This window comes from Gigantopelta aegis, chromosome 9 (genome assembly GCF_016097555.1).
Source record: "Gigantopelta aegis isolate Gae_Host chromosome 9, Gae_host_genome, whole genome shotgun sequence".
NCBI classification, from domain to species: domain Eukaryota; kingdom Metazoa; phylum Mollusca; class Gastropoda; order Neomphalida; family Peltospiridae; genus Gigantopelta; species Gigantopelta aegis.
In genome coordinates this window covers 47,452,657-47,478,576 of record NC_054707.1, presented here as the reverse complement: position 1 = coordinate 47,478,576, position 25,920 = coordinate 47,452,657, and the positions used below count along the sequence as shown (strand labels likewise).

Here is a 25,920-nt window from a genome sequence, read left to right as displayed (position 1 = left end):
CAGTAATTGTAAATCTATTGGTTGAAAAAGCTGTAAGGAATTACATAGAAACCGTCTCTGTTGTTCATATTGTAAGAAAAAATGGATATTGTTTTCTAATCTGTATCCACAGTTATGAAGGGTCTGTGGTAAGTCCATATCTGTACAAATCGGCATTTAAAGGGCTACATCCATGTCATAATCTAGTATGCAAAAATAATATGGAACTTTATTTACCACTGGTGTTACTGCTTTTTTGAAAGACGATATTGTTTCACACTGTTTAATTGCTGGGCTTAAATTATTCCATAAATCAATTGCTGAATAAATAAATGATGATTTTAATAAGCAGGTTCTAGCAAAAGGTGGAGATATGTCCTCCCGATTTCTTAACTAATAAGGAACCCTTTCTTCTAATCTTTGTGGAATATAATTAGGTAAGAAATCAGGAGTCATTCCTTTCATTATTTTAAACATTATACAGAGTTTTTTTGTTTTTCTCCTTTCACCAAGTGTTGTAAGACTTGTTTCAATATATAGCGAATTACGTGAAGCAAATTTAGGCATGCCAGTGATTACCCTTGCAGCTTCTAGTTGTACCTTTTCTAAAGTATTTGCGTTTAATTGGGAACAGCCATCCCAGACCTCTGAAGCATATTCTAGGACAGGACGAATGAAAGTACTATATATTCGCATTAGAGTTTGACGATTTAATAACAGTCTGTATTTCCTTAATAATGAGATCATTACCGATGCTGATGTGCATACATTTAGAATATGACTAGACCATTTTGCATCATCTGCTAAAGTTAAACCTAAATGTTTACATGTTTTTGAGTTGTTTAAAGTTGTGTCACCAAATACAAGACATGGTTCTTTAATTAATTTGGTTGGAGAAAACAATAATACATTCGTTTTATTTGGGTTAAAGGTAACTAACCATTTGTTTGACCAGTCATAAAGTTTCAACAAATCGCGTTTAGATTGCGTTCTATAATTGAAATGTCATTTGACGATATTCCAATACTTGTATCATCGGCAAATAGCCTTGTTACACAGTCTAGTTCATCAGCAATATTGTTAACATAGATCAAAAATAGTAAGGGACCTAAAACGGATCCTTGAGGTACTCCAGCCTTTAGAGTTCCATAATTTGATAACTTTCCATTTATATACACTCTTTGTTTCCTATTAGAAATATAATTATTAATCCATTTTAAGAGATTGCCTCTGATGCCATATTGTTTAAGTTTATAGATTAAACCCGTACCATACCCGATCAAAGGCCTTGGACATGTCACAGAAAACTGCTCAGAAATATTCTTCATTGTCTAGTGATTTACAAATTTTATTATATAATTCAATTAATTGGTACACGGTGCTGTGGTTAGGTCGGTATGCACACTGATACTTATAAAGTAGATTATTGAATGTGAAATAATTATACAGGTGTTTAAACACTATTCTCTCAAATAGTTTTCCAACACAACTTATTAATGATATAGGTCTGCAATTTGTTGGTGAACTTCTATCTCCTTTTTTGAAAAGTGGTTTTACATAGGCAATTTTCCAATTGGTAGGGAATTCTGCTGAGGTCAGTGATTTATTAAAGAGCAATTGAAGAGGAATCGAAATGGAATTGGCAATACGTTTTAGTAGTTTATGGCTTATTTCATCTGGGCTACTTGCTTTATTAGGAGCTACTATTTTAATAATGTCTATTATTTCTTCAGTGGCTATTGTCAAGGTTTCCTTAGATTCCCTGCAACGTTGTCCAAAACTCAGAAGTGCAATATTTGCATCTATTTGCATTTGTATAATTAATGTTGCTACCAGGACTGTCATGCTATGGCAAAGGACAGTATGTGAAAATCAAGTACAAAAGGAGTTAATGTGTGAATGTTGGTATTTTAAATCAAGCATCAGGCCAATGGCAATTGACATCATTGTACCCACATGAAGGATTTAGTTTGGAAGCAGACGTCAAACAGGATTATTTATATATTAATTATTACCCAAATTATTATTATTATTAAATGTAGAAACTTTTTTTATTATTATTCCAGGACTTTCCAGATTAACTTATTTTTCCAGATGTTTTAAGTACTCTCTGTGGTGAAGATTTTTAAAGCACCAGGGTTTTTTAGGATGTGTGTGAACCCCAAGGGTGCAGAAATGGAAAATATTTCACAAGACAGTCGGGAAATTAATTAACAGGCTAGTATAACTGAAGTACAACACCCAGTCATGCTTAGAATTACTGTGTTTGTCTTATTTATGTATTGTCTTCCATTTTAATGCCTCACTTACTTGTGATAGTGGTGATGGCAATTAGCGAAGACAATATCCTCCCATAATATGTTTTCGAACAGATAAGCAAATACTGCAAATTTCTGTAATGAATTCTGAATTAAAAGCTAAATAATCTTTATTAATTGTTTATTGCAATATAATCCACGAAACAGACATAATTATAGATGTTAAACACAATACTGGTTGCAGCAGAAACGTTTTTCCGACATTGTGTCTGGAGATATTGTGAAGAAGTTACGTCATATGTTTTCGAACATGTGATAGTTTCTACAAATAAACAATGTTCTGTAGCAGCACAAGAATGGGTATGTATGGTATGCCATGTCTTGGATGTGACCAAGATGTTTAGCTTCCTCATTTTTAGATAAAAAGGTTTGAGGTCCAGATTTGCTACACAACACATCAATCTCCCTCTACAGCGTTGTAACTGGGACTGAAAACCTTTTGGCAGCCTTACGGATGTCTATGCGATCGTTTATTACAGCAGAATATGCCTTAGAATGATTTTTTGGGGTGTACTGACATGATCTGGATCTCTGTGCGAGAAGTAGTCTAAAAAAGAAACAGGAACCCTTAGGCCAAACAAAAAAATAGGTGTTTCCGATTGCATCCCCAAAAAAATTAGGGTAGGTAGGTAGGGTTTTTATTTTTTTTATTTGGAGGGGGGGTTTCCCCATTCCCTTTCTTCCTTAATGTGTGTGTACTTATATAACATTATCTATCAATAATATATATGGATTTGTGGCATAAACGATGTTTAAAATATCGAAATAACCTGTACCAAGGCTATGTTCGTACATTCGGTTACTTCCGTGACCGACCAAGCTGTTCAGTGGTAGCTAATCAGGGGAAGGAACTCTATTACAAAAGCTTTTCCATAATTTCTCGATGTTTTTCGGAAGGGAATTACATGTACAAAATGTATCGTATAATAGTACGTAAACAATGTGCAAGGAAGGAAATACTCGTTTGGTGATGTTGTCCTCTTTTATTTTACTTCTTTTTTTAATTTCTTTTTTTTTATTATTATTATTTTTTTTTTATTTTTTTTTTCAGTTTAAGAGAAAAAAAATTAGGGCCGGGGGGGTAAAACTAGGGACGGTCGGTCGACCGGAAACACACCTATTTTTTTGTTTGGCCTTACCTTCAGAAAAGGAATATTGTAGTCTCGCAGACGTTAATAAGAAATGGTCTAATCAGGCTTCCATATTTTTCTAAAAGAATCATATTTATTTCCCTTTAAAGTGAATGACGTATTCAGTATTGATATAAACAAAGCAGACGGCACATCGAATGCAGATATAGCCGATGCAGTAAAGTGCTACGTTTGTATTTACATGACGGTATGTACCCAAAACTTGGACAGTGATTCATTAACATTATTTTTCAATAAATTAATTGCCATAATTACACAAGGAAGTTTTATTTTTGTAGCAAACGATGCACAACCTCTTCTTGTCAATCTGCGATGTTTGCTGACGTCACACCTTCAGTATGCAAGTGGAAAATCGTGCACAAATGAGCTGTTCGAAAACATATGATGTTCGAATATATATGACGGTACGATATGATACACAGTTGAGATGTCGGGACTGAATGGGTACTAGTATTCCTGAAGGTGTGAAGATCGGTTATTTGCTGCACCTTATCGCTGTTGTTAAATATCCTTTTTATATAATAGTAAACATTTACTGTGGCTGCTGGCCACGTTAGACAGGTGACCGCTTTTTACAGGTGCATTTACGTTATAGATCGTTTGGGATGAAAAAAAGTGTCCGCTTAAGGCAGGTGTCTGCTGAATACAGGCTGCCGTTAGGACAGGTTTGACTGTATATTTGTTGATGTTTGTCTGACAAGGGATTTATTTTCATTTCAACTTATTTTCCGTGCTTATATCCAATTAAGGTTTAAGCTATCTGAGCTGTCTGTCCAGGACAGTGGATTAGTTGTTAATTGTTAGTGGCTACTGACAGAGAAGAGGATGTAGTGACCATACACCTACCCAATGAGTCATTAAAACCCTATCTGGGTGGGTGCCGGTACCCGGCTGCGAACCCTGTACCTACCAGCCGTATGTCTGATGGCTTAACCACGACACCACCGAGGTCAGTAAGGATATATTGCCCTGTAGGTTATTTGAGCAACTGACAACACCATTCCTGGTGATATTTAACTACCGAATACACTGAACACAAGGTCATGCCTTACTGTGTTACACACCCTTGCATTGTGCATTCAATTATTTTGTTTGTGGGTGGTTAGAGAGATGACTTTGTTAAATTAGTTACCAATACAGTGGAGAGGGGGGGGGGGGGGGGGGGGGGGGGTGGTGAAAACAATGATTTAGGATCAAATGTTAAAAAATTAGGTTAAAAGAAAATTATGTAAAGTAGACCGGTTTATAAAAACTTTAGCTTCAATCACCTCTACAGGTCGAGATAAATTTTCACCTACATATCAATAACAATTTGAAAAACATTTTTAAAAAAATGATACACATGTACATCAAAAAATAAAAAGTATGGTCAGCCCTTTTTTCTAAGGTCTCACTACACAGTTCACGTCCGGGTGAGAGTTCATTCATCGCGGTCCACTATAGTTCATAAATGTAATAAATGTAATAAATGTTGTGTTTCACATATAAGCACCAATTTGCCATTTTCCACCTCTATCTAGTATATATGTATAACTGTTTAAACATCAAACATAACTTTTGTGCAAGTCAATGTGTGCACTAGAGCTGCAACAAATCCAAGCAACAATCATCATATGCATTTTTTTATTATTAATATAAATTATATTAATATGGAACTGAACAATATTTAAGAAACAACAAGATACAAGGAATGAATGTTAATAAATAACCTCTTTACTTCTTAAATGATATTTGTTATTCCCCCCCCCCCCCCAAACAAAAAAAGTTGTTTAGAAATCAATAAAAAAGGAAAAAATATTTATATGTAATATATCAACAATATAAAATTTGTCCAATATATATTCACAAACTTAATTTTATCATCAGTAAGTGTGCCATGTCCATGAAACTGGTCGCTAGCTAGACATTTCCCACCCCCAACATTCAAGTAATGTCGTAAAATAGAATACAATGGAGGCCAGGGGCAAGTTAAACCGAATGACCACTTCGGGAACCAGTCAAATTAGTTAAGAATTGACCGCAATTATTTTTTGGTTCATGCAAGTATGAACCGAAAAAACTATTTGCACACTGTATGATCCCGCGTAGAGGGTCATACAAAAGTGTGCACATCGTTTATATTTTATGAAAGTGAATGAAGGGAACGTGTCTAACATTTATGCTGTCGGTGGAACCGTTTAATTTTCGCCAACAGCTGTTGAACATCGCTTACAAGTAAGTTACAGGCGTGAAGTTTCCTACATGATTTCTTTGGCCAACGACAGTCTCATTGTTTGTTTTTTTAATCAATGCGTATAGATCCATACTCTCGAGTGCCAAATAAACGTACCTCTACGTTTATTAAATTTGTGGAAAAAAAATTGGTGTCTACGCTTATTCAGCACCCTATGTTTAATTACATCTAAAAAAAAATGTAACCCCCTACGCTAATTCGGCACCCAACGCTTATTACAATTCTTAATTTACAAATGCTTACATATAGCCTCTATTAGGGGTACCGATTTTCCGCGATCACGGAATCGCGGACGGAATTGCAAATCTTAAACGGAATTTACAATTTTCTGAGTTGTCAAATAAAATGCCAACTTTTGTGGTCAGATAATACATTTATTTATTTATTAATATACATACATCGTTTTTCTGCTTAATTGATCATTTGAACCATTAAGGCACAACAAAGTATGTTACTCTACGACAAAATGTAAACACACATTTCCGAACATTGTTGCCCGCCATTTTGTTTTTATCGCTCAGTTAGGTTCGATTTTATTCGGTTGGGTAACTTCCTAGGATCCATTCGATTGAGTGCTCGCCTGTAAATCGATGCAACAGTTCATGCAAGCACTTTATATAAATGAATCAATTATACACTTCAACACTTCATCTTTTCACCAAACATTGAAGACGGGGGGTACCGAATTCTTAAAAGTAAATATGACTTTTTGTTAAGCTATGTATACTAGAGTAGATAAAGTACAGTTCCTTTAGGATAAGGGGAACTGGCCCAAACTTTATCTACATTCTTTCCTCTTTTTATATATATTTTTTTACATTACAAATTCCACTCATTTTAATTACAAATTCCACTCAACCTTTTTATTTTAACTTGCAAATAGTTTATTAGAAATTAGCGAGAAAAATTAGGCAGAGTTATATTACTTAGAGGCATAATGTAAGATTGTGAAATATGTTAATTCCCAAACTAGAATGAGTGCTATAAAAAATTTAACAATAAGTTTAAGAATTTTCTTGACCTTTGCACTTGTAAGTTTTATAATTTCTTTATTATCACATCTGTGTAAAACTATATTAAAAAAGAATAGATTTCAAGACCTGCAAATACTGTCACTCCTTAGAAGTTATAATTAATCTAAAGATGTCTATTTCACTAAAATAAAATAATCATGACTCAGTTAACACCGTTTTTAAATAGATGATAACAGTTTCACAAGCATCAATGCATATACCCGTATACATCAAGATATATATTGTATAGCGTTTGACGTCAGATGCACATAGAATTGGTTTCATTAGATATATTGTATTGCTTGTGATGTCAGAGGTAGACATTGTTTCATAGGCTTAGATTAATATATAACAGCATTATTTATTGTATCTATAATGTTCCATAATAATTACCGGTAACACAAATTTAAAACTGCAGTTTCATACATGTAGTGGCAAGTTACTTATTTTGCTATTTTTACATTTATTTATGATAAATTACTACATATTAGATGATTTCTTACATAATCTTTCATAATTAACGTAGAAAAATTAATCAACATTACACCTTAAAATTAGTGCCAGTGGTTTCCCATGAATTCTTAGCTAAAATTGTAAATTACATAAACAGTTTGCAGCAGGTATTTAACAAAACAGCCAATCCTTTGTCATTGTGCAATTGCAACTCCAATTCAAATTGTGATTTCACACAATTAACTGTTGGTCACCTGAAATTAATTTGGTATATGGGCATGTAACTTAATTCAAGAATAATCTTTACATTTCAAAAGATAAATAAAATAATAATTTTTGGAAATATATTATTAACTATGAGATTGTCCCTTTAATAGTTCTAAATAGAAAATGTCCTTTCATTTGATAAATTGATTACTACTCCTAAAAATATCCCAAGTTGCTGATGTTTTAGTAGAACCTAGAAAATGAATGAGAATAAAGCACATTTGAACGAAGACAGAAAGAGGTTGGAGAGGGAAAAGAACAGAGAATAGTGAAAAATGGAGCAAGATAAATTGAAATCAAACAAGAAAAAAAAATGAGACAGAACAGCATGCTGAGAATAAAATCCCCCAGATTTTAAAGAAAGAATATGGGTGATTTACAATATCTGCCTTATTCCCATCGATTTCTTACGAAATATTTGGTTCGGTTCAGTCATATGGTAATGTCATAAGAAAGTGAATGCAGTATATATACTTGGAAATTGCAAAAAACCCAAATCATTACACTTCGAATCAAGATGTACATGTATGTAAACGTAAGCTGTTGTCTCATTGTTCAGGCATGTGTGCAAAACATTTTGAAGGGAGTGGGGGTTTAGACTGGCTGGCATCTAGGGTGCAATTGCCCAAGTTACTGGGTGGGGGGGGGGGGGGGGGTTGAAAAATTGTGAGAACCTGATGTCCTAAAATGCAATTTCTTGCATTCTGCAAGTAAATTTTATTATGACAAATGCATGTATATGCATATTAAAATAATAATAATAATTTGCTTTGAGCAGGGATAGGGTTAGAATATGGGGGGGGGGGGGGGGTTGACCCCCAACCCACCACCCTGAACATGCCCCTATTGTTATTCTTTTTAATTCCCTTTAAGATTTATGTATTTTTTACAATTTAGATGAACCAGTTGCCAAAGACAAATGTTTTATTTAAAAAATATATTCTTATTAGCTTTTATGATTCGCAAATGTTGCGTCAGTTACTATTAGTGTTACGTCAGTTACCCATTAATAAAAAAAGTTAATAAAAAATTCCTTGTAGAAAACTTAGTTCTCTTGTTCTAGTGATCATAGATTACCTGTGCACTACACATTTCTATATATACTTAAAAAGTTGATACTTCAGATTCAGAGAATTTTGGCAAGTTCAAAGACATGTCAAATACAAGTTACTTTTTTTGTTGCGTCAGTTACCCACTTTATTTGTGACTGTAGTTGTGCTGAAATTGTATGCAATGAAATTTTCTTTTGACATGACTTTGTCATAACATATTTATTTCAATCAAAAACATTCTTAAGAATTTTATTGAATACTTTAAAAAAAATAATAATAATCGAGATATTAAAAAATGTCTGAATGTTGCGTCAGTTACCGTGGAATTGCCCTATATCGAGTATGACCATTAAAAAAAAATAACGTATATATAAAATAATAAAATAATTGTGTGTCCAATATCACAGTACTGGAGAGTGTGTTTGACACAATCACATACCCGATTCGGATTGTTGTGTTAACCGAACTTCTTAGTGTTCCGATTCAGGTAAACCAATCAGAGTTCGAACACACGCTTAATCAAATGCTACTGGTACTAATTATTTGTTGTGTATCTCTTAAATATAGGAGTCAAGAAATAGTATTTAAATTGTAATATAATTTTGTAGAAAATATTTAACATTCCGACTACTATCACTGAGGTCGACGAAAGTCGACGTCACGCATGTGCTCGAGTACTGAAGGTGGCAATCAAATGGACCCCACTATTTCCTGTAGTTTCATTGTGGGAAAAAATTACGTAGGCCTAAACTATCATTTTTATTTAGCTATCTAAATCACAAGAGCATGTGTATAATGAGAGGACGTGTCGAAAATCAACTTTAATTGAGTTTGAAAACATGTCTTTCGACGAATACATAATGTAATTTGAGTCCAAGATATTTTTTGGTAACATATTCAACTTTTGCTTTCTAAACTGAATTTGTTTTACATTAGGTTGTTTATTTTTCACATGAATTGATTGGAATATATTCGATTTGACAGTGTATCAATTCATTGAATTGGCAAAATGTAATGAATTTCTTTCGCATGCATAGTAGGCCTACTCGTGTTTTACTGTTAACCTCAAGAAATTGGAACAACAATGGTACATATTCTGTTCTTGGTGTGGGTTAAGTATTTTTGTCACCACATTTAAAATAATAATTGCCAGATTAATATTTAATTGCGTAACATTATTTTTGGGACTTGTTCATTTTTAGTTGAACTTGAAAAGGCATTTTCTTTCACGTATTCTGTCGCTTTGAAAGGGTCCACTTTGTAATAATACTAATCCTAATAATGAAGGACCTTCAGTGCGCCAATTATTTTTGGACAGACTTAATGAATTTCTTCCGTAATCGATAACTCCAACAGAACAAACTGAAACTTGAAGTGTTCCATGAGAATCGCCAGAAGTGGCGTATAAACGGGCTGCACTAAGGCTTACCTAACAAAATCAAGCACGCCTGAGTGACTAAGAACAACTGATACATCCTTGTGGACAGTTCCAAAATACAATTCTAGTCATAGCGTTGTTACCAAGATTAAAAAAAAAACTCGTGTGCATTGTTCTTCAAGTGTCAGAACCATTTTTCTGAAAATAGTACACAGGAAGTGTCAAAATTCCTACTCTATAGACATTTTAACTTCCGCCTTTCTGGTCTATTTATAAATACATTCTGATTATTGATTTTTATGCAAAAAATATATAAAATATTGGAATAGTCTTAATATGGGTTTTCGACTAGTGGTTTTGAAGTCGTTTGTGGATGCTGTGTTCCTTTTTTTAGACTGGACTACGTATGCGCGGAAGAATCGCGCACTTGTTGACTGTGCGTTTAGGTGGTGCCTGAGTTCGGTGCCAAGTTTCAAGTCAGATAGGGGAATTCCAGAACTGATTGGCATGTTAGTCTCTGCTAATTTAAATGTAGTGTATGATCACAGGAACCAAACTGGGTACGGTTATAGAATATGTCCGCCACCTAAATACAACCATTTACTGTGACTAAATAACGAATATGTAATTTTCGATAATTTTAACTACTCTGACGATTACTAAAATAAAGCCAATAACTCTAGTTAATTTCCATTTTTTTTTTTTTTTTTTTAGGAACTTTGCGTTATTTTGTGTTCTATTTCAGGAACGGTTAGGGTTTAGTTTGTTTTAGGAACATAGGGTCGAGTGATTTTCTGTTTTACTTTATTTTAATTAAGGAACTTTGTCGGTCGATTGTTACAGAGGAGTGTTGATAGCCTACATGGCTACAGAGTGATTAGGGTTAGCAAGGGGGGCAAAAAACCATTTTTTTTTTTTTTTTTTTTTTTTTAAAAGAATCTTTCCCACCAAAAAAATCCCTCTTTTTACAGAAGGATTAGTGAAGGACAGATTCTATAACCGCTCTATAACCGCTCGTGTGTGTGGGGGGGGGGGGGGGGGTGTCCTACTCCATATAAAGACAAGAATCTGGCTTGTGACCACCCCCACTACTAGAGAGTGTGCCCCTTCACTAGAAAATGTCACCCCCCCCAAACTCAGGGTCTGATATTTGAGCTACATGTATGACCATTACACACACACACACACACACCACTGCCCATGTGTTAAAGGTGCTCAATCACGGATTTAGTAGGCCTTATTTCTCTAAATTGGGATTATAAATGGAAATTACATTCATTTGGAATACCAAACCTAGTTATTATATTATATTATATGATCCAAAACATTTTAATTGAACTACAATAGAGGGAATTCCATGACACACTTCATTTTTAAAATTTGGAAGTCTTGTGAAAAGTCATGAAAAATATGGCAAAACAAACTCGCAGTGATGAGGCTATATATATGCGACAACTGTATAATGTATTTTTCAATTTTATATAAACGACCGCTGTGTATGAGGGCCAGCTATATACATGGCAAATAATAAAAAATATATTATTTCATGACAAAAATAACTGAATACGCTGAAATAAAATAATAAACATGAACTCACCATTTATTATTATTATTATTATTATTACATGTATTACAATGTTGGTAAAATTACATAGCAGTGGGGTGGGTGGGGGTGGTTGTTATAGAAACATTACATAAATTTAGAGCCCGGGAGTGGTCTCGGCGTTACTGGTATAAAAAAAAAAAGTGTGTATTTTGAGATTTATTGCCCCTTGCAATTTTGCGCATTTGAAATAAGACTAAATACAGCAAATTAAGCTTTTAGTCATATTTGCAGTAAAATTAACTTTCTAAAACTCAAAATTGCAATTGGTTTAAAATTATTAAGTTCAAGCCCAGTTGAGTTCAGAGAATCTACCACAGCAGCTAATAATTTGTAATTTTTATTTATTTATTTTTGTTGTTATTATTATTTTAATTTATTATTTATTATTTTTTAAATACTGTAGGGGCAATATTACGCTATTCATATGTCTATGGAAACCATTCACAAAAGGGTCCGCTAGATACATATACCCCCACTCCCCTGTTCAGAAAATGTACTGTTCGTACAGTACTTAGTATGTATTCCTCCTGTTCCACCGGCCTCGGTGGTGTAGTGGTTAGGCCATCGGTCTACAGGCTGGTAGGTACTGGGTTCGGATCCCAGTCGAGGCATGGGATTTTTAATCCAGATACCGACTCCAAACCCTGAGTGAGTGCTCCGCAAGGCTCAATGGGTAGGTGTAAACTACTTGCACCGACCAGTGATCCATAACTGGTTCAACAAAGGCCATGGTTTGTGCTATCCTGCCTGTGGGAAGTACAAATAAAAGATCCCTTGCTGCTAATCGGAAGAGTAGCCCATGTAGTGGCGACAGCAGGTTTCCTCTTAAAATCTGTGTGGTCCTTAACCATATGCCTGACGCCATATAACAGTAAATAAAATGTGTTGAGTGCGTCGTTAAATAAAACATTTCTTTCTTTCTTTTCCTCCTATTCCAGATGGTTCGGTAATATGGATCAGTCAAATACTTATTTACCGTCTATATACATTTTTGCCAGCCCTCGTTCACGGTGGCTATATACACGGCCGTCGTATATATAGTCACATCGTATATAAACACCGTTTAGTTCAAGTTATTCTTTAAAAATTCCTATTCCAAGTCAACTGTTATGGCATATTTTGCATATTAATGAATTTAATAAGGTGGAAAATGAAGGTGTTTGTGATCTAGATGTTTAGACTTTTTTTTGCGTATGACTAACGATAAATTTACCTATAGATGCAAAGGCCCAACTATTCGGGATTGTCGACGTTTAACATGCTTCTGTTAATAAAATAAATTAATGTATAAGCTTATTATCATTCACTACGTTTTTATTAATTTTTATAACTTATTTTCATTGTGGTTTTTTCTTCTATTTACCCTACGGTCAAGCGTTCTCGTTACATAAGGTTGGTAAATCGTTTTGACACTGTGGTTATTCGGGGGTTGCCCATTATGTGACTACAAAAATAATACGTCACACCTCTTCGCTCCAAATAGCCATTATTTTTTTTATGAATTATGGACCGTTGACATAATTCAATTATTTTTACAAAATATCAGTAATAAGTAGGTTATGATAGTTATGTAGGTGGTTAAATAAAGTACTTTTAGCGACGAATCAAATGTATATATTTTCAGATAATACTTTGTTAGGTCATTAATTAGGTCAACATCCGTGACAGAGCGCCTTTAAAGGAATGCTAAAGCAAGGCTTTTGGACTGGTGTGCATATTCAACGATACATAATGCACATTATTGCTTCAGATCAAGAAGTATAATCGTATAGTTAACAAAACGGTTAAATGTGACGGCTATTATATATAACGGGCGCAGCCATTTTGTACCATCCCAGTGAATCCGCCCTCTGACAAGCTGGTGGTTACGTAATACCAGCGTGTCACGTCAGGAATTAGTCTTCGAACTGAAGAAACAAAACATACCTGATTTTTGCGGATGCATCGCAATGTTCTTTAATAATATCTATTCCAGTAACACAGCAACGTGTATATGTGGTTATTTTTCAATACAAAATAAACCACCATTGTCAAAGTATTGAAATAACTATTATATTTTGTGTATAAATTAACCCACATACTGAAATAATAGTCGGAGTGTTTTCTTGCTTTATTGGTCTTTTCTTTCTGTGGCCTGTACCTGTGGTTCTTGATTGGCAGGTGTATATTTAGACGGTCCCTAGACACTGTGTCTAGATACACTAAAAAGACGTGCCTCTTTTATTAAGATCACAGGGTATTGTGTGATAACCTCAAATCGTAATGGACTTTACCAGCTTTATTACTGTAAGTAATTCTGTAAAACCCTTGATTAAGTAGTCTTTCCCATCTAAAATCACAAAACTGACCAATTACGTAGTCCCAGAAAAAAATAATTATCACTTGGGTATCGTTTTTGCTTGAATGTATCCTACCAATAGGCCTAATAATATGCATTTTTTTCTTTGGATTTTTTAAAAGAAAAAAATACTATAACTCCATTTCATTATATTGATGCAAATTGAAATATATTTAGTTAAATAGTTTATTATACTATCAAGTCATTTAAGTTGTTTTACAAGTCAGGTTGATGAAAGCAAAGCGCCTTGTCGTAAATTAGAGCATTTGTTTACACTGTGCATAATAGAGAAGTTGGACCTGAGCTGATGTCACTTCACCCCAAGCTATACCACCTGATGTCACAAAAACGAAACAAAATGGCTGCCCCCAGTTAGCAGGAATAATCATGTTTTTTTATTCATTTGAAAATTACGCGCTTTTCATTTGTTAAAGAGTCAGTATGTGTTAGTGGTCCGGCTATGCATCTTTCCAACACATAAGGCTCTTGTTGGAGTTTAGTCTACCTTTAAGGCCTATACTCCAGAATCCAGCCTCTACTAATTATGTTGTTTTGGAGAGATGTAAAGTTTCTAGGGGGTTTGAGCATGCTCCTCTGAAAAAATATTTTTTTAAAAGAAAACTTGCTTGGAGCAGGATATGTATCAACCACAAAAAGAGCCACCTCTGCACATGTTTAATCAAGGATTATTTGTTCAGTTAGACCTGAACACATTTTAATGTAGTGGTATGGTTATTTGGTGTCATACCACTACAGTTATTTGTTCATTTAGACCTGAACACATTTTAATGTAGTGGTATGGTTATTTGGTGTCATACCACTACAGTTATTTGTTCAGTTAGACCTGAACACGTTTTAATGTAGTGGTATGGTTATTTGGTGTCATACATGTACCACTACAGTTATTTGTTCAGTTAGACCTGAACCCGTTTTAATGTAGTGGTATGGTCATTTGGTGTCATACATGTACCACTACAGTTATTTGTTCAGTTAGACCTGAACCCGTTTTAATGTAGTGGTATGGTCATTTGGTGTCATACATGTACCACTACAGTTATTTGTTCAGTTAGACCTGAACCCGTTTTAATGTAGTGGTATGGTCATTTGGTGTCATACATGTACCACTACAGTTATTTGTTCAGTTAGACCTGAACCCGTTTTAATGTAGTGGTATGGTCATTTGGTGTCATACATGTACCACTACAGTTATTTGTTCAGTTAGACCTGAACCCGTTTTAATGTAGTGGTATGGTCATTTGGTGTCATACATGTACCACTACAGTTATTTGTTCAGTTAGACCTGAACCCGTTTTAATGTAGTGGTATGGTCATTTGGTGTCATACATGTACCACTACAGTTATTTGTTCAGTTAGACCTGAACCCGTTTTAATGTAGTGGTATGGTCATTTGGTGTCATACATGTACCACTACAGTTATTTGTTCAGTTAGACCTGAACCCGTTTTAATGTAGTGGTATGGTCATTTGGTGTCATACATGTACCACTACAGTTATTTGTTCAGTTAGACCTGAACCCGTTTTAATGTAGTGGTATGGTCATTTGGTGTCATACATGTACCACTACAGTTATTTGTTCAGTTAGACCTGAACCCGTTTTAATGTAGTGGTATGGTTATTTGGTGTCATACCACTACAGTTATTTGTTCAGTTAGACCTGAACCCGTTTTAATGTAGTGGTATGGTTATTTGGTGTCATACATGTACCACTACAGTTATTTGTTCAGTTAGACCTGAACCCGTTTTAATGTAGTGGTATGGTTATTTGGTGTCATACATGTACCACTACAGTTATTTGTTCAGTTAGACCTGAACCCGTTTTAATGTAGTGGTATGGTTATTTGGTGTCATACATGTACCACTACAGTTATTTGTTCAGTTAGACCTGAACCCGTTTTAATGTAGTGGTATGGTTATTTGGTGTCATACATGTACCACTACAGTTATTTGTTCAGTTAGACCTGAACCCGTTTTAATGTAGTGGTATGGTTATTTGGTGTCATACATGTACCACTACAGTTATTTGTTCAGTTAGACCTGAACCCGTTTTAATGTAGTGGTATGGTTATTTGGTGTCATACCACTACAGTTATTTGTTCAGTTAGACCTGAACCCGTTTTAATGTAGTGGTATGGTCATTTGGTGTAATACATGTACCACTACAGTTATTTGTTCAGTTAGACCTGAACCCGTTTTAATGTAGTGGTATGGTCATTTGGTGTCATACATGTACCACTACAGTTATTTGTTCAGTTAGACCTGAACACATTTTAATGTAGTGGTATGGTCATTTGGTGTCATACATGTACCACTACAGTTATTTGTTCAGTTAGACCTGAACACATTTTAATGTAGTGGTATGGTCATTTGGTGTCATACCACTACAGTTATTTGTTCAGTTAGACCTGAACCCGTTTTAATGTAGTGGTATGGTCATTTGGTGTCATACCACTACAGTTATTTGTTCAGTTAGACCTGAACCCGTTTTAATGTAGTGGTATGGTTATTTGGTGTCATACCACTACAGTTATTTTGACACTTGGAGATGGGACAGGACATAGCCTGGTGGTGAAGTGCTCACCTGATGTGCAGTCGGTCTAGGATCGATGGGCCCATTGAGCTATTTCTCATTCCAACCAGTGCATCACAGCTGGTATACTAACTGCCATCGTATGTGCTATCCTATCTTGTGGGATAGTCCATGTAAAAGATCCCTTGCTGCTAATGGAAAAATGTAGTGGGTTTCCTCTGATGACTGTGTCAGAATTACCAAATGTTTGACATCCAGTAGCCGATGATTAATTAATTAATGTGCACTAGTGGTGTCGTTAAACAAAACAAACTTTAACTTTCCCCTGTAGCTTAATTAACATACTTTTTTATTAATTAGGTAAAGTTTGAGTTAAGAATCAATTAATTTGCTTTGAACATATTTAAACATAAAAATAGAGACCATGTAAGACATGTACATTAACTCTTATAATACTAGAGACCAGGCGACCTTAGTGGAATGAATCATAGGTTGCAGAACTTATGGGGTTAAAGGGGACAGCTCAGAGTTCAAACCTTCATGATATCACTGTGTCAAATTGAAATAGCATACCAGGGTTTAAGCTGTGGTTTGCTATATCGCCAAATGCAAATAAATGTTGAATTTGGCAAATCTCTTTCATTTTCAATTTGCCAAAAAGCTAATTTGAAAAATTGTGTTCCCTTTGTTTGGTCAGTTGAATCTTGAATTTGGTACCCGGTAACTGATTTTTGAAAATCAAATTTGCCAAATTGCTAATAATTATTTGAGTGCACTGGCTTACAAGTGTAAGATCATTTGGTTTGGTTTTTAAATTTAAATGAGTGTTGCCAGGAAAGACAAATGATAACTGACATTCCTTCCACATTTGCCTGGAATGTTTCAGGAGAGCATCAAATCAATCATTTTATAATAAACAATTTATTTGATATTGCTTAAAACGTCGTGTGATTGCACTATTTCAGGACAGTGATTTGACAGGACAGTGCCAATTGCCATAATTTTACTTATGGCAAAAACTGTATATCACCCACAAATTGTAATAACTATTTTTTACAGCTGGGTTTTTTTTTTTTTTAATATTTAAAAAAAAAAAATTGTCTTATAGATTGAAAAAATCCGAATTTTTTTTCTGATGGGACAACTGCCCCCCTTGCCCCCTGCTAGTTACGGTCCTGCTTATTTTATTCATGTGCGTATGATATTCAGTAGTTGGCACTGTAGTCATCTCTCACCAATCTGGGCTGTCTGTCGAGGGATGGGTTAATTGCCAATGAGAGAGAAGTAAGTGTAGTGGCCTTTTCCCTTTTGTCTGGGTGGGAACCAGCACTGGGATTCGAGCCCAGTGCCTACCGGCCTTAAGCCGGCTAGATTAACCACTACATCAGCAGGATGGATTTGTCAGTGAGAAATATGTTCACTATTCATTCAGTCTGTCTGGACTATTTCCCTGAGATAAAAAAGAACAAAATGTGCAAATTAACTCAATAGACCGAGTCTTTGGAAAATATTTTTTCTTTACTTTGTGCCATCATCTTTGGCACTTTTGTTTCACCATTACAAAGTAATGAGACAAGATATGGGAATTAATTTTCAGGCAGCTGTCACGTTAATTTTTTTTAATTTTGATCAATATTAAAGTTTTGTTTGGCTCTATTTCTTGTAAACTGTAAATAGTGCATCAGTGAACATTAGCTTACAGAATGAATGAATGAATGAATGAATGTTTAACGACACCCCAGCACGGTTATTGGGTGTCAAACTATGGTAATGCAAATAAATAAAGTGATGATCAACATCAATATAAAAATTCAAAGAGAATGTTACACCCCTGCACCACGGTGAGGTTACAGCACAAGCAGGGGCATTAGCTTACAGATGCACCTATGGATGCTCACCATAATGCATGTGGAAAAGAGAATTTAGTTAAATTTGTTTAATTGAATTTTGTTTGTGTTTTGTAACATGCAATGTGATGAACACCTAAGGATGCACCTGTCAGCGACATTGAATAAGTTTATGGCAGGCAAGACATTTAATTCTACAGAATTCTTGTATAATTATACAGTAAAAAACATATTTTAGTGGAATAGCTAAAAAAAAATGCTTTGTAAAATCTTGCTTCTTTTTTTTACAATTTTTTTTTTGTTTTTTTGTTTGTTCTTTTGGGTGTTTCTAAATTTACTGACTCACATTTCAACATGTACTACAAGATCGAGTACTCGTAACTCACCACGCCTCAGCATATACTCAGTCTTTAATAACAATTTGTATTTTTAAGAAACTGGTCAATGGTGTTGGCATTAAAATTTAAATGCTACATTTCACAAAAGAGTAACTACATGTATGTAGAGATTTTAGACATGTAAAGTAGCCATTTCTCCACCAATAAAACAAGTCTGGAAGTGATCGAAAACTTGTATCCGTTCATGGCAATTGGCATTTTTATAAAGTTAAAGTTTGTTTTGTTTAACAACATCACTAGAAAACATTGATTTATCAATCATCAGCTATTGGATGTCAATATTTTAGAATTTTTGACACATTGTGTTTATGGAAACCTGCTACATGTTTTCATTAGCAGCAAGGGATCTTTTTAATGCACTTTCCAACAGTTAGAACAGCTCATACCATGGCCTTTGATATACCTGTTGTGGAGCACTGGATGGGATTGGGGGAAAGAAGGTGATTCGATCCTATGATGCAAGCACCTCAGACGAGCACTCTACCGACTGTATTTTAGTAACACCAGTACCAAAGGAGTAGGCCCCAGATGAGCATTTTACCTACTGTATTTAGTAACACCAGTACCTAAGGAGTAGGCCCCAGACGAGCATTGTAATGACTATTTAGTCACACTAGTACCAAAAGAGTAGGCCCCAGACGAGCACTCTACCGACTGTATTTTGGGGTTGAATTCGGGGTGCCACTCGTAGTTAAGTTTGCACCAAGATCAAAGGACACCTGAAGAAAACACCTGAAGACGTTACCTATTCTTAAGAGTTCACCTGAAGATTTGCACCTTTTTTAAGATCTTGACCACTCCTTGCGACAAATGTCTTGGCAGGGACGGCGGGCGTAAGCACTTAGTCCCATATGCCAAACACCTATTTTTCAATGTTATTAATTTTAATAGATCAAAATCTCCTGTGATGATGTAAATATGTTAAATTAAGCATTTGGTTGCCTGAGCAAATACAACTTATCTCTTTAGATATATGTGTGCCTACTTCATTGAATGTTTGTAGAAACTATGTGATTAATCGATTTTGGGATTATGTTGATTTTACCCCCCAAAAAATGTACATTGAGGTTTGTTTTTTATAAACATGTTATATATGTAGACAGTAATAATGCAGTTCATGATAACAAATTATTACCCATATGGGCTCAAATATACAGGGTAATATTTTTTCGATCTCTGCACAGTGTGCAGATTGCTTCTACAGCTACTGATTGGCTGGCTTTAAAATCACGACGTTTGATTGGTTGCTTGCCATGGCCGGAACTTCACTTTCATTCATATAATTTTTTCATTCATGAGTCAGATTACACATACGTTATACGATCTACAAAGATTTACAAAAACAAATGGACTCATTTGTTTCATAAACATGAAATGGTATATTTTCATAAGCAGCGGCTTTAATAATATATAAAAATAATTATTTTCAAATGCAAATACAGTTGTATTATTTTGTACTGTAAACATTTGGCTGTAAAGAGAACGCCGTTATGCTGTGACGTCACTTACATTACGTCATGTCACGTAATGGCTGATGTTGTAGACTCCAGAGGGTTTTTACATTAAAAATCAGTTAAAATTGACAATGGTTAATAAAGAGAATAACCAACTTGCTACGAGGAATTATGAATTATCTGTCTCTCGTGAATGAATGTTGTAAAACACTCGCCAAAGGCTCAGGTTTACAACATTCATTCACTCGAGACAGATAATTCATAATTCCTCATAGCTCGTTAGTTATTCTCTAAGTAACCACCACAATATCATGGCCTCCATTTATAGATGTGGGGTAGGACATAGCCCAGTGGTAAAGAACTTGGTTGATGCACGTTCGGTGTGGGATCAATTCCTATTAATGGGCACATTGGGTTATTTCTCATTCCAGCCAGTGCACCAGAACTGGTGTAACACAGGCTGTGGTATGTACTATCCTGTCTGTGGGATGTTGTATATAAAAGATATCTTGTTGCTAATGAAAAAGAATAGCTGATGGAGTCTTGGAAACAGGTTTTCTCTCTAATAAACTCTGTGGTCCTTAACCATATGTCCGATGCCATGCATGTATAACCATAATTAAAATGTGTTGGACCTTGTTAAATACATTTCTTTTTCTTTCTTTCTGTTTACTAAGGTGTCCACTTGAGCAAATTTGACTGTATTTTCAACCTATTTCTTACAATCAGTCATAACTTAAGTCATATTTTGTTATTCCACTAGGGTTGATTGTATTCAATATTCTATCGTATTAGCTACTGCAATGTCAAATTGTGTGCAACATGGATTATATTAACAACTGACTTGTTTAATAATTCTGCTATGTGCATGTAAAAAACCATTACCTGCAGTCAACCAAATACAAAGATATTGAATTTTCCCCTAATTAGATTTTTTCCATGTGTCTGCTTGATTGCTTCCATTGGAATTCGAAGCACATTATCCTAATTTTCACATTGAGTTATACACCAAATGAAAATTTAATTCTCAATCATCCGTGGTTTCTTTATACTTTTGCATAATTTCGAAATAGGCTTGCAGGGTTAGTAAACCCAGTGGAAACTGATTGGACATAGATTTTAGTTTTAAAGGAGAGGACAATTAAGGCATTTGGCCTGGTATGCATATTCAACGATATATAATACACATTATTGCTTAATATCAACACGTATAATCGTATAGTTAATTAATAAAACGGTTAAATGTGACGACTATTATATATAACGGGCGAAGCCATTTTGTACCATCTCAGTGAGTACGCCCTCTGGCGAGCTGGTGGTTACGTAATACTTAACGTGTCACATCAGGAATGAGCCTTAGAACTAGAGAAACACAATCTACCTGGTTTTTGCGGGATGATAAATAGTCATACATTGCAATGTTCTGTAATAATACACATCCCAGTAAGCCAGCAGTAAGTATATCCAGCACTATATATATTATTTTTCAATACAAAATAAAATACCATTGTCAAAGTGGCTACACAACAAGTCGAAACAATTAACAATGTTTTGCCCATGCATTAACCTACATACTGAAATGATACATGGAGTGTTTTCTTAGTTAATTGGTCTATGCTGTTAGTTGCTTCTGCGTTTGATTCCTGATTGGCAGGTGTGTATTTGATTGGTAACCAGACGAGCCGATTAATTGACGCTGTCTAGACAAAAATACATACTGGTATTGTGGAATATTACCTGTCGCCCCTAAAATTGTAATGGACATGGTTTATTACTGTAAATAGTTCTGTAAAACTATTGATAAGTAGATTTTTGTCCATCTAAAAACAGAGAACTGACCAATTACGTAGTCCCAAAGAAAAGAAAATTATCGTGGGTTGTCGTTTTTGCTCCAACGTAGCATATCAATAGGCGTAATAGTGTAAATTTTTCCTTTAGATTATTAAACAGAGAAAAAACACTATAACCCCATTTTTTTCCATTAATGCAACTTGAAATATATTTAGTTAAATAGTTTATTATATTATTACGTCATTTATGCTGTTTTACAAGTCAGGTTGATCAAAGAAAAGTGCCTTGTCGAAAATTACAGCTTTTGTTTACACTGTACATACAGGAGATGGTCAGGGGCTGATGTCACTTCGCCCCAAGCTATCCCACCGGACGTCACAAAAACGAAACAAAATGGCTGCCCCCAGTTAGCAGGAATAATCATGGTTTTTTATTAACTCTAAAATTACGCGTTTTTCATTTGCTAAAGTGTCAGTATGTGTTGGTGGTCCGGGTATGCATCTTTCCAACACATAAGGCTCTTGTTGGAGTTGACCCTACCTTTAACCCAATAAAGGGCACCTGTTTTTGTTAACTGTAATTTTCCTTCTGAACATAATGAGACAAAAGATATTGGTCCAAACTTACAAAATCTGTTTGTCTTCTACATGTGTAACTACATACATTGACAATGCTTAAACACCTGTTTATGTCTTATACATGTGTAACTACATACATTTACAATGCTTAAACACCTGCGTTTAAAAAAAAAAAAACAGGCTTCATAAATTTGGCCCAAATTGTTTTAGGGGCCGTCCATAATTTTCAACATTTTCACGAAGTGTACAAAGAGTACACTTTTGACCACCTGCCTCCTCTCTCTCCCCCCCCCCCCCCTTAAAAGTGCATCCCCAAATGAAAAATGTTGATCGACATTTTTCATTTTCAAAAAAGTACGCTGGCCCCTTAACCTTCTCTCCCCCCCCCCCCCCCCCCACATACGGTTTGTACGCTCGTACATTTTTTGAAAATAATGGTTGTATCGCAATGGTAAAAACAAATATTTTTACACTTTCTGGAACAATGTCTTGAATGTTAAACATTTTGTTCACATCATTTCAGTGACATTTTATTTTTTTGGCACATTTCTGATGCCATTATAGTATAAAAAAAACAAAAAAGGATTAAATAATTTGTATTCTGTGCATCAGGATAGAAATATGAATGTGTTCATATGGATTGCTTATCATTTCACAGTGTAATCCACATATAGGTATACAATACACACAAATACTCGTGCAACTAATATTCCTTTTCTTTCCATGACCAGTACTAGTATAAAGTTATTTTAACGACACCACTAGAGCACATTGGTTTATAACATACTGTCTAAGAGAGAAAACTTGCTACATTTTTCTATTAGTTACAAGGGATCTTTTTATATACACTTTTCCACAGATAGCACAGCCCCTACCGCTGCCTTTGGTTTAGTGATTAGGTCGGAACTATTGGAGACTGGATCCACTGAGGTGATTTGAACCTAAAATGCAAGCATCTCAAGCAAGTGCTCTACAACCTGTGCTAGATCCCACACATTACTGGTACCTAATTATACATGTACTATATCTGGAACTAGGTTTATGATGGGTTCTTTGGATGTGATAAAGTGCTTACCCAGGGCTTCTAGATTATGGTAGCCCCACTCCCATAGCTAGTGATACTCACTGTTAGGCTAGTAAATAATTACTATTGCCATGTCCGACGGTTAGCAGAATTTTTTTTTTCGAATGCTGCATTTTGTACAAATTAATATCCTCCCCCCACCCACCTCACACCCAACCTTAGTGTGTTTAAGCTCTATCTCCCTCTGTAGATGACATATCCGATTATTACCATTAGTAAAGTTGTAGTTAAGTAAAGTAGCGCTAGTGAATGTTTAAATCGTGACTAGTAAATGTTTTAAATTACTGATCCCATGGCTAGTGGCTCACCAAAGATTCCTTGTTATGACGGGTAACTAGAGCAGAAATTAGTGAAATGTGTAATTGCCATTAGTTTGGTACCTAACAGATAAGGGGTGGGACGTAGCCCAGTGGTAAAGTGTTCACTTGATGCGCAGTCGGTTTGGGATCAATCCCCGTCAGTGGGCCCATTGGGCTATTTCTCGCTCCAGCCAGTGCACCACGACTGGTATATCAAATTGCTGTAGTATGTGTTATCCTGTCTGTGGAATGGTGCATATAAAAGATCCCTTGCTGCTAGTCAAAAAGACTAGCCCATGAATTGCAATAGCGGGTTTCCTCTCTCTATATCTGTGTGGTCCTTAACCATATGTCTGACGCCATATAACCGTAATTAAAATGTGTTGAGTGTGTCGTTAAATAAAACATGTCCTTCCTTTCCTAACCGATGCTGAAGAAACCTCTGTGTACTATCAATATAACTTTCAATCTCATACTTCTACTATTATATCTTGTATTGCTTCATGATTGTGTTGTCTCACAAAATGAAACTTTATACAAAAATTCTCCACTTTAGATTACCTTTTCAAAACATGTAGTGTTTTTATTATTGCAACAGAAATAAGCTGGTTACTTTTTTCTTTTTTTTTAAAGAAAAAGAAAAACATCTGTTATATGGCTTTGCAGGTGATATTCTGGAATATGGCAGCTTAATCTAGTGGATTACAGTTTTTGCCTGGCCGTTGAAGACCTGTGCCAGAACATCTGTCTAGCTAGCTGTCCAGAGTTGTGAACTTTTCCCACTAGGTATCGGAACACATATTCCATTTAGCCCAGTAGTAAAGCACTCGTCTGATACATGGTCATTCTAGGATTGATTTCCTTCGTTGGGCCAATTGGGCTATTTCTCTTTCTGTAGAGTGCACCACAACTGGTATATCAAAGGCTGTGGTATGTGTTATCTTGTCTGCGAGATTGTGCATATAAAAGATCTCTTGCTACTAATGGAAAAATGCAACAGGATTTCTCTCTAAGACTATATGTAAAAATTACCAAATGTTTGATATCCAACAGCTGATGATTAAAAAATCAATGTGCTCTTGCGATGTCATTAAACAAAACAAAACAAAACAAACATATTCCAGTCTACCCAGCACAGAATGTTTGTTTAATAACACCCCAGCACAGAATGTTTGTTTAATAACACCCCAGCACAGAATATTTGTTTAATAACACCCCAGCACATTGGGGCTGTTAAGTCTCTAACATGTGAATCTATGAAATACAAAGAGCCCAACTCTATGCAGCACTTTGTTTTTATTAATAATTTTTTTTATAGTAATAACTATCATTCCGACCATGCAATAAAAACAGTTGAATGACATGATGTCCCTAGCCAGGACGCTCAGTGTTTTGTCAATTCCACACAATTCAACTAACTTTCCAGACCTAAGTAAGTTGTGTTTTATTTTATTAAACGTTAATCATAATATAGAAAGGTGATATGTAATAAATACAGAATCACATACCAGTTGTGTTTGTATGTTATTTATTGCACTCATTTATATAATGTATAAGATTTATACCACACACCCACTGCAAGGTCTCATGGTATAATATTTGTGCACACTATAAACTTGTGCAATTAACAAAATAGGAAAATAACTGGAATGTGGTTCTGTATATTTCTGAAGAGAAAAAATCCAAACTATGAATTGAGAATGATGTCACATTTAGTTTATTGCATTTGTATCACAAATAAAAACACATAATGGGTCATTCTTCAATAGGTTGAGGTCTAAAAATTGGAGTTTGGCCCTTTTGTAAATCAGAGATTCATATATGGTACTTACAACACTGTTTATAGAGTGAAAGTAGAAAAAAGACCCTACACCACATAGGCTACTCCTTTTATTATGTAATTATGGGTCATTTGTTATACACTTTCCTTCAGACAAGTCTTGGATATAAACGTCTTGGCGCATTGACTGGGGGTGGGATTTAGCTCCGTCGGTTGAATGCTTACTTGAGGTGTTTGCATCACAGTATCGAACCACCTCTGTGGATCCATTCAGCTGATTGGGTTTTTTTTTTCCATTCCAACAAGTGCACCACAACTGGACAAAGGCCGTGGTATGTGTTTTCCTGTCTGTGG

The 25,920-nt window shown here is 35.1% G+C and overlaps 1 protein-coding gene and 1 long non-coding RNA gene across 2 annotated transcripts in view; one reads left to right on the top strand and one right to left on the bottom strand.

The window, feature by feature from the left end:
* Positions 1-10,032, bottom strand: part of LOC121381607 (polycystic kidney disease protein 1-like 1) — a 246,383-nt gene extending 236,351 nt beyond the window's left edge. The window contains exon 1 of the mRNA XM_041510943.1: positions 9,896-10,032. Within this exon, the coding sequence (XP_041366877.1) occupies positions 9,896-9,941 (46 nt within the window). The 5' untranslated portion in view covers positions 9,942-10,032. The remainder of the gene's footprint in view (positions 1-9,895) is intronic.
* A 272-nt stretch (positions 10,033-10,304) lies between these two features.
* LOC121380636 overlaps positions 10,305-25,920 on the top strand; it is a 29,824-nt gene continuing 14,208 nt past the window's right edge. Inside the window, exon 1 of the long non-coding RNA XR_005958985.1 lies at positions 10,305-10,353. This is a non-coding gene — a long non-coding RNA (uncharacterized LOC121380636). The remainder of the gene's footprint in view (positions 10,354-25,920) is intronic.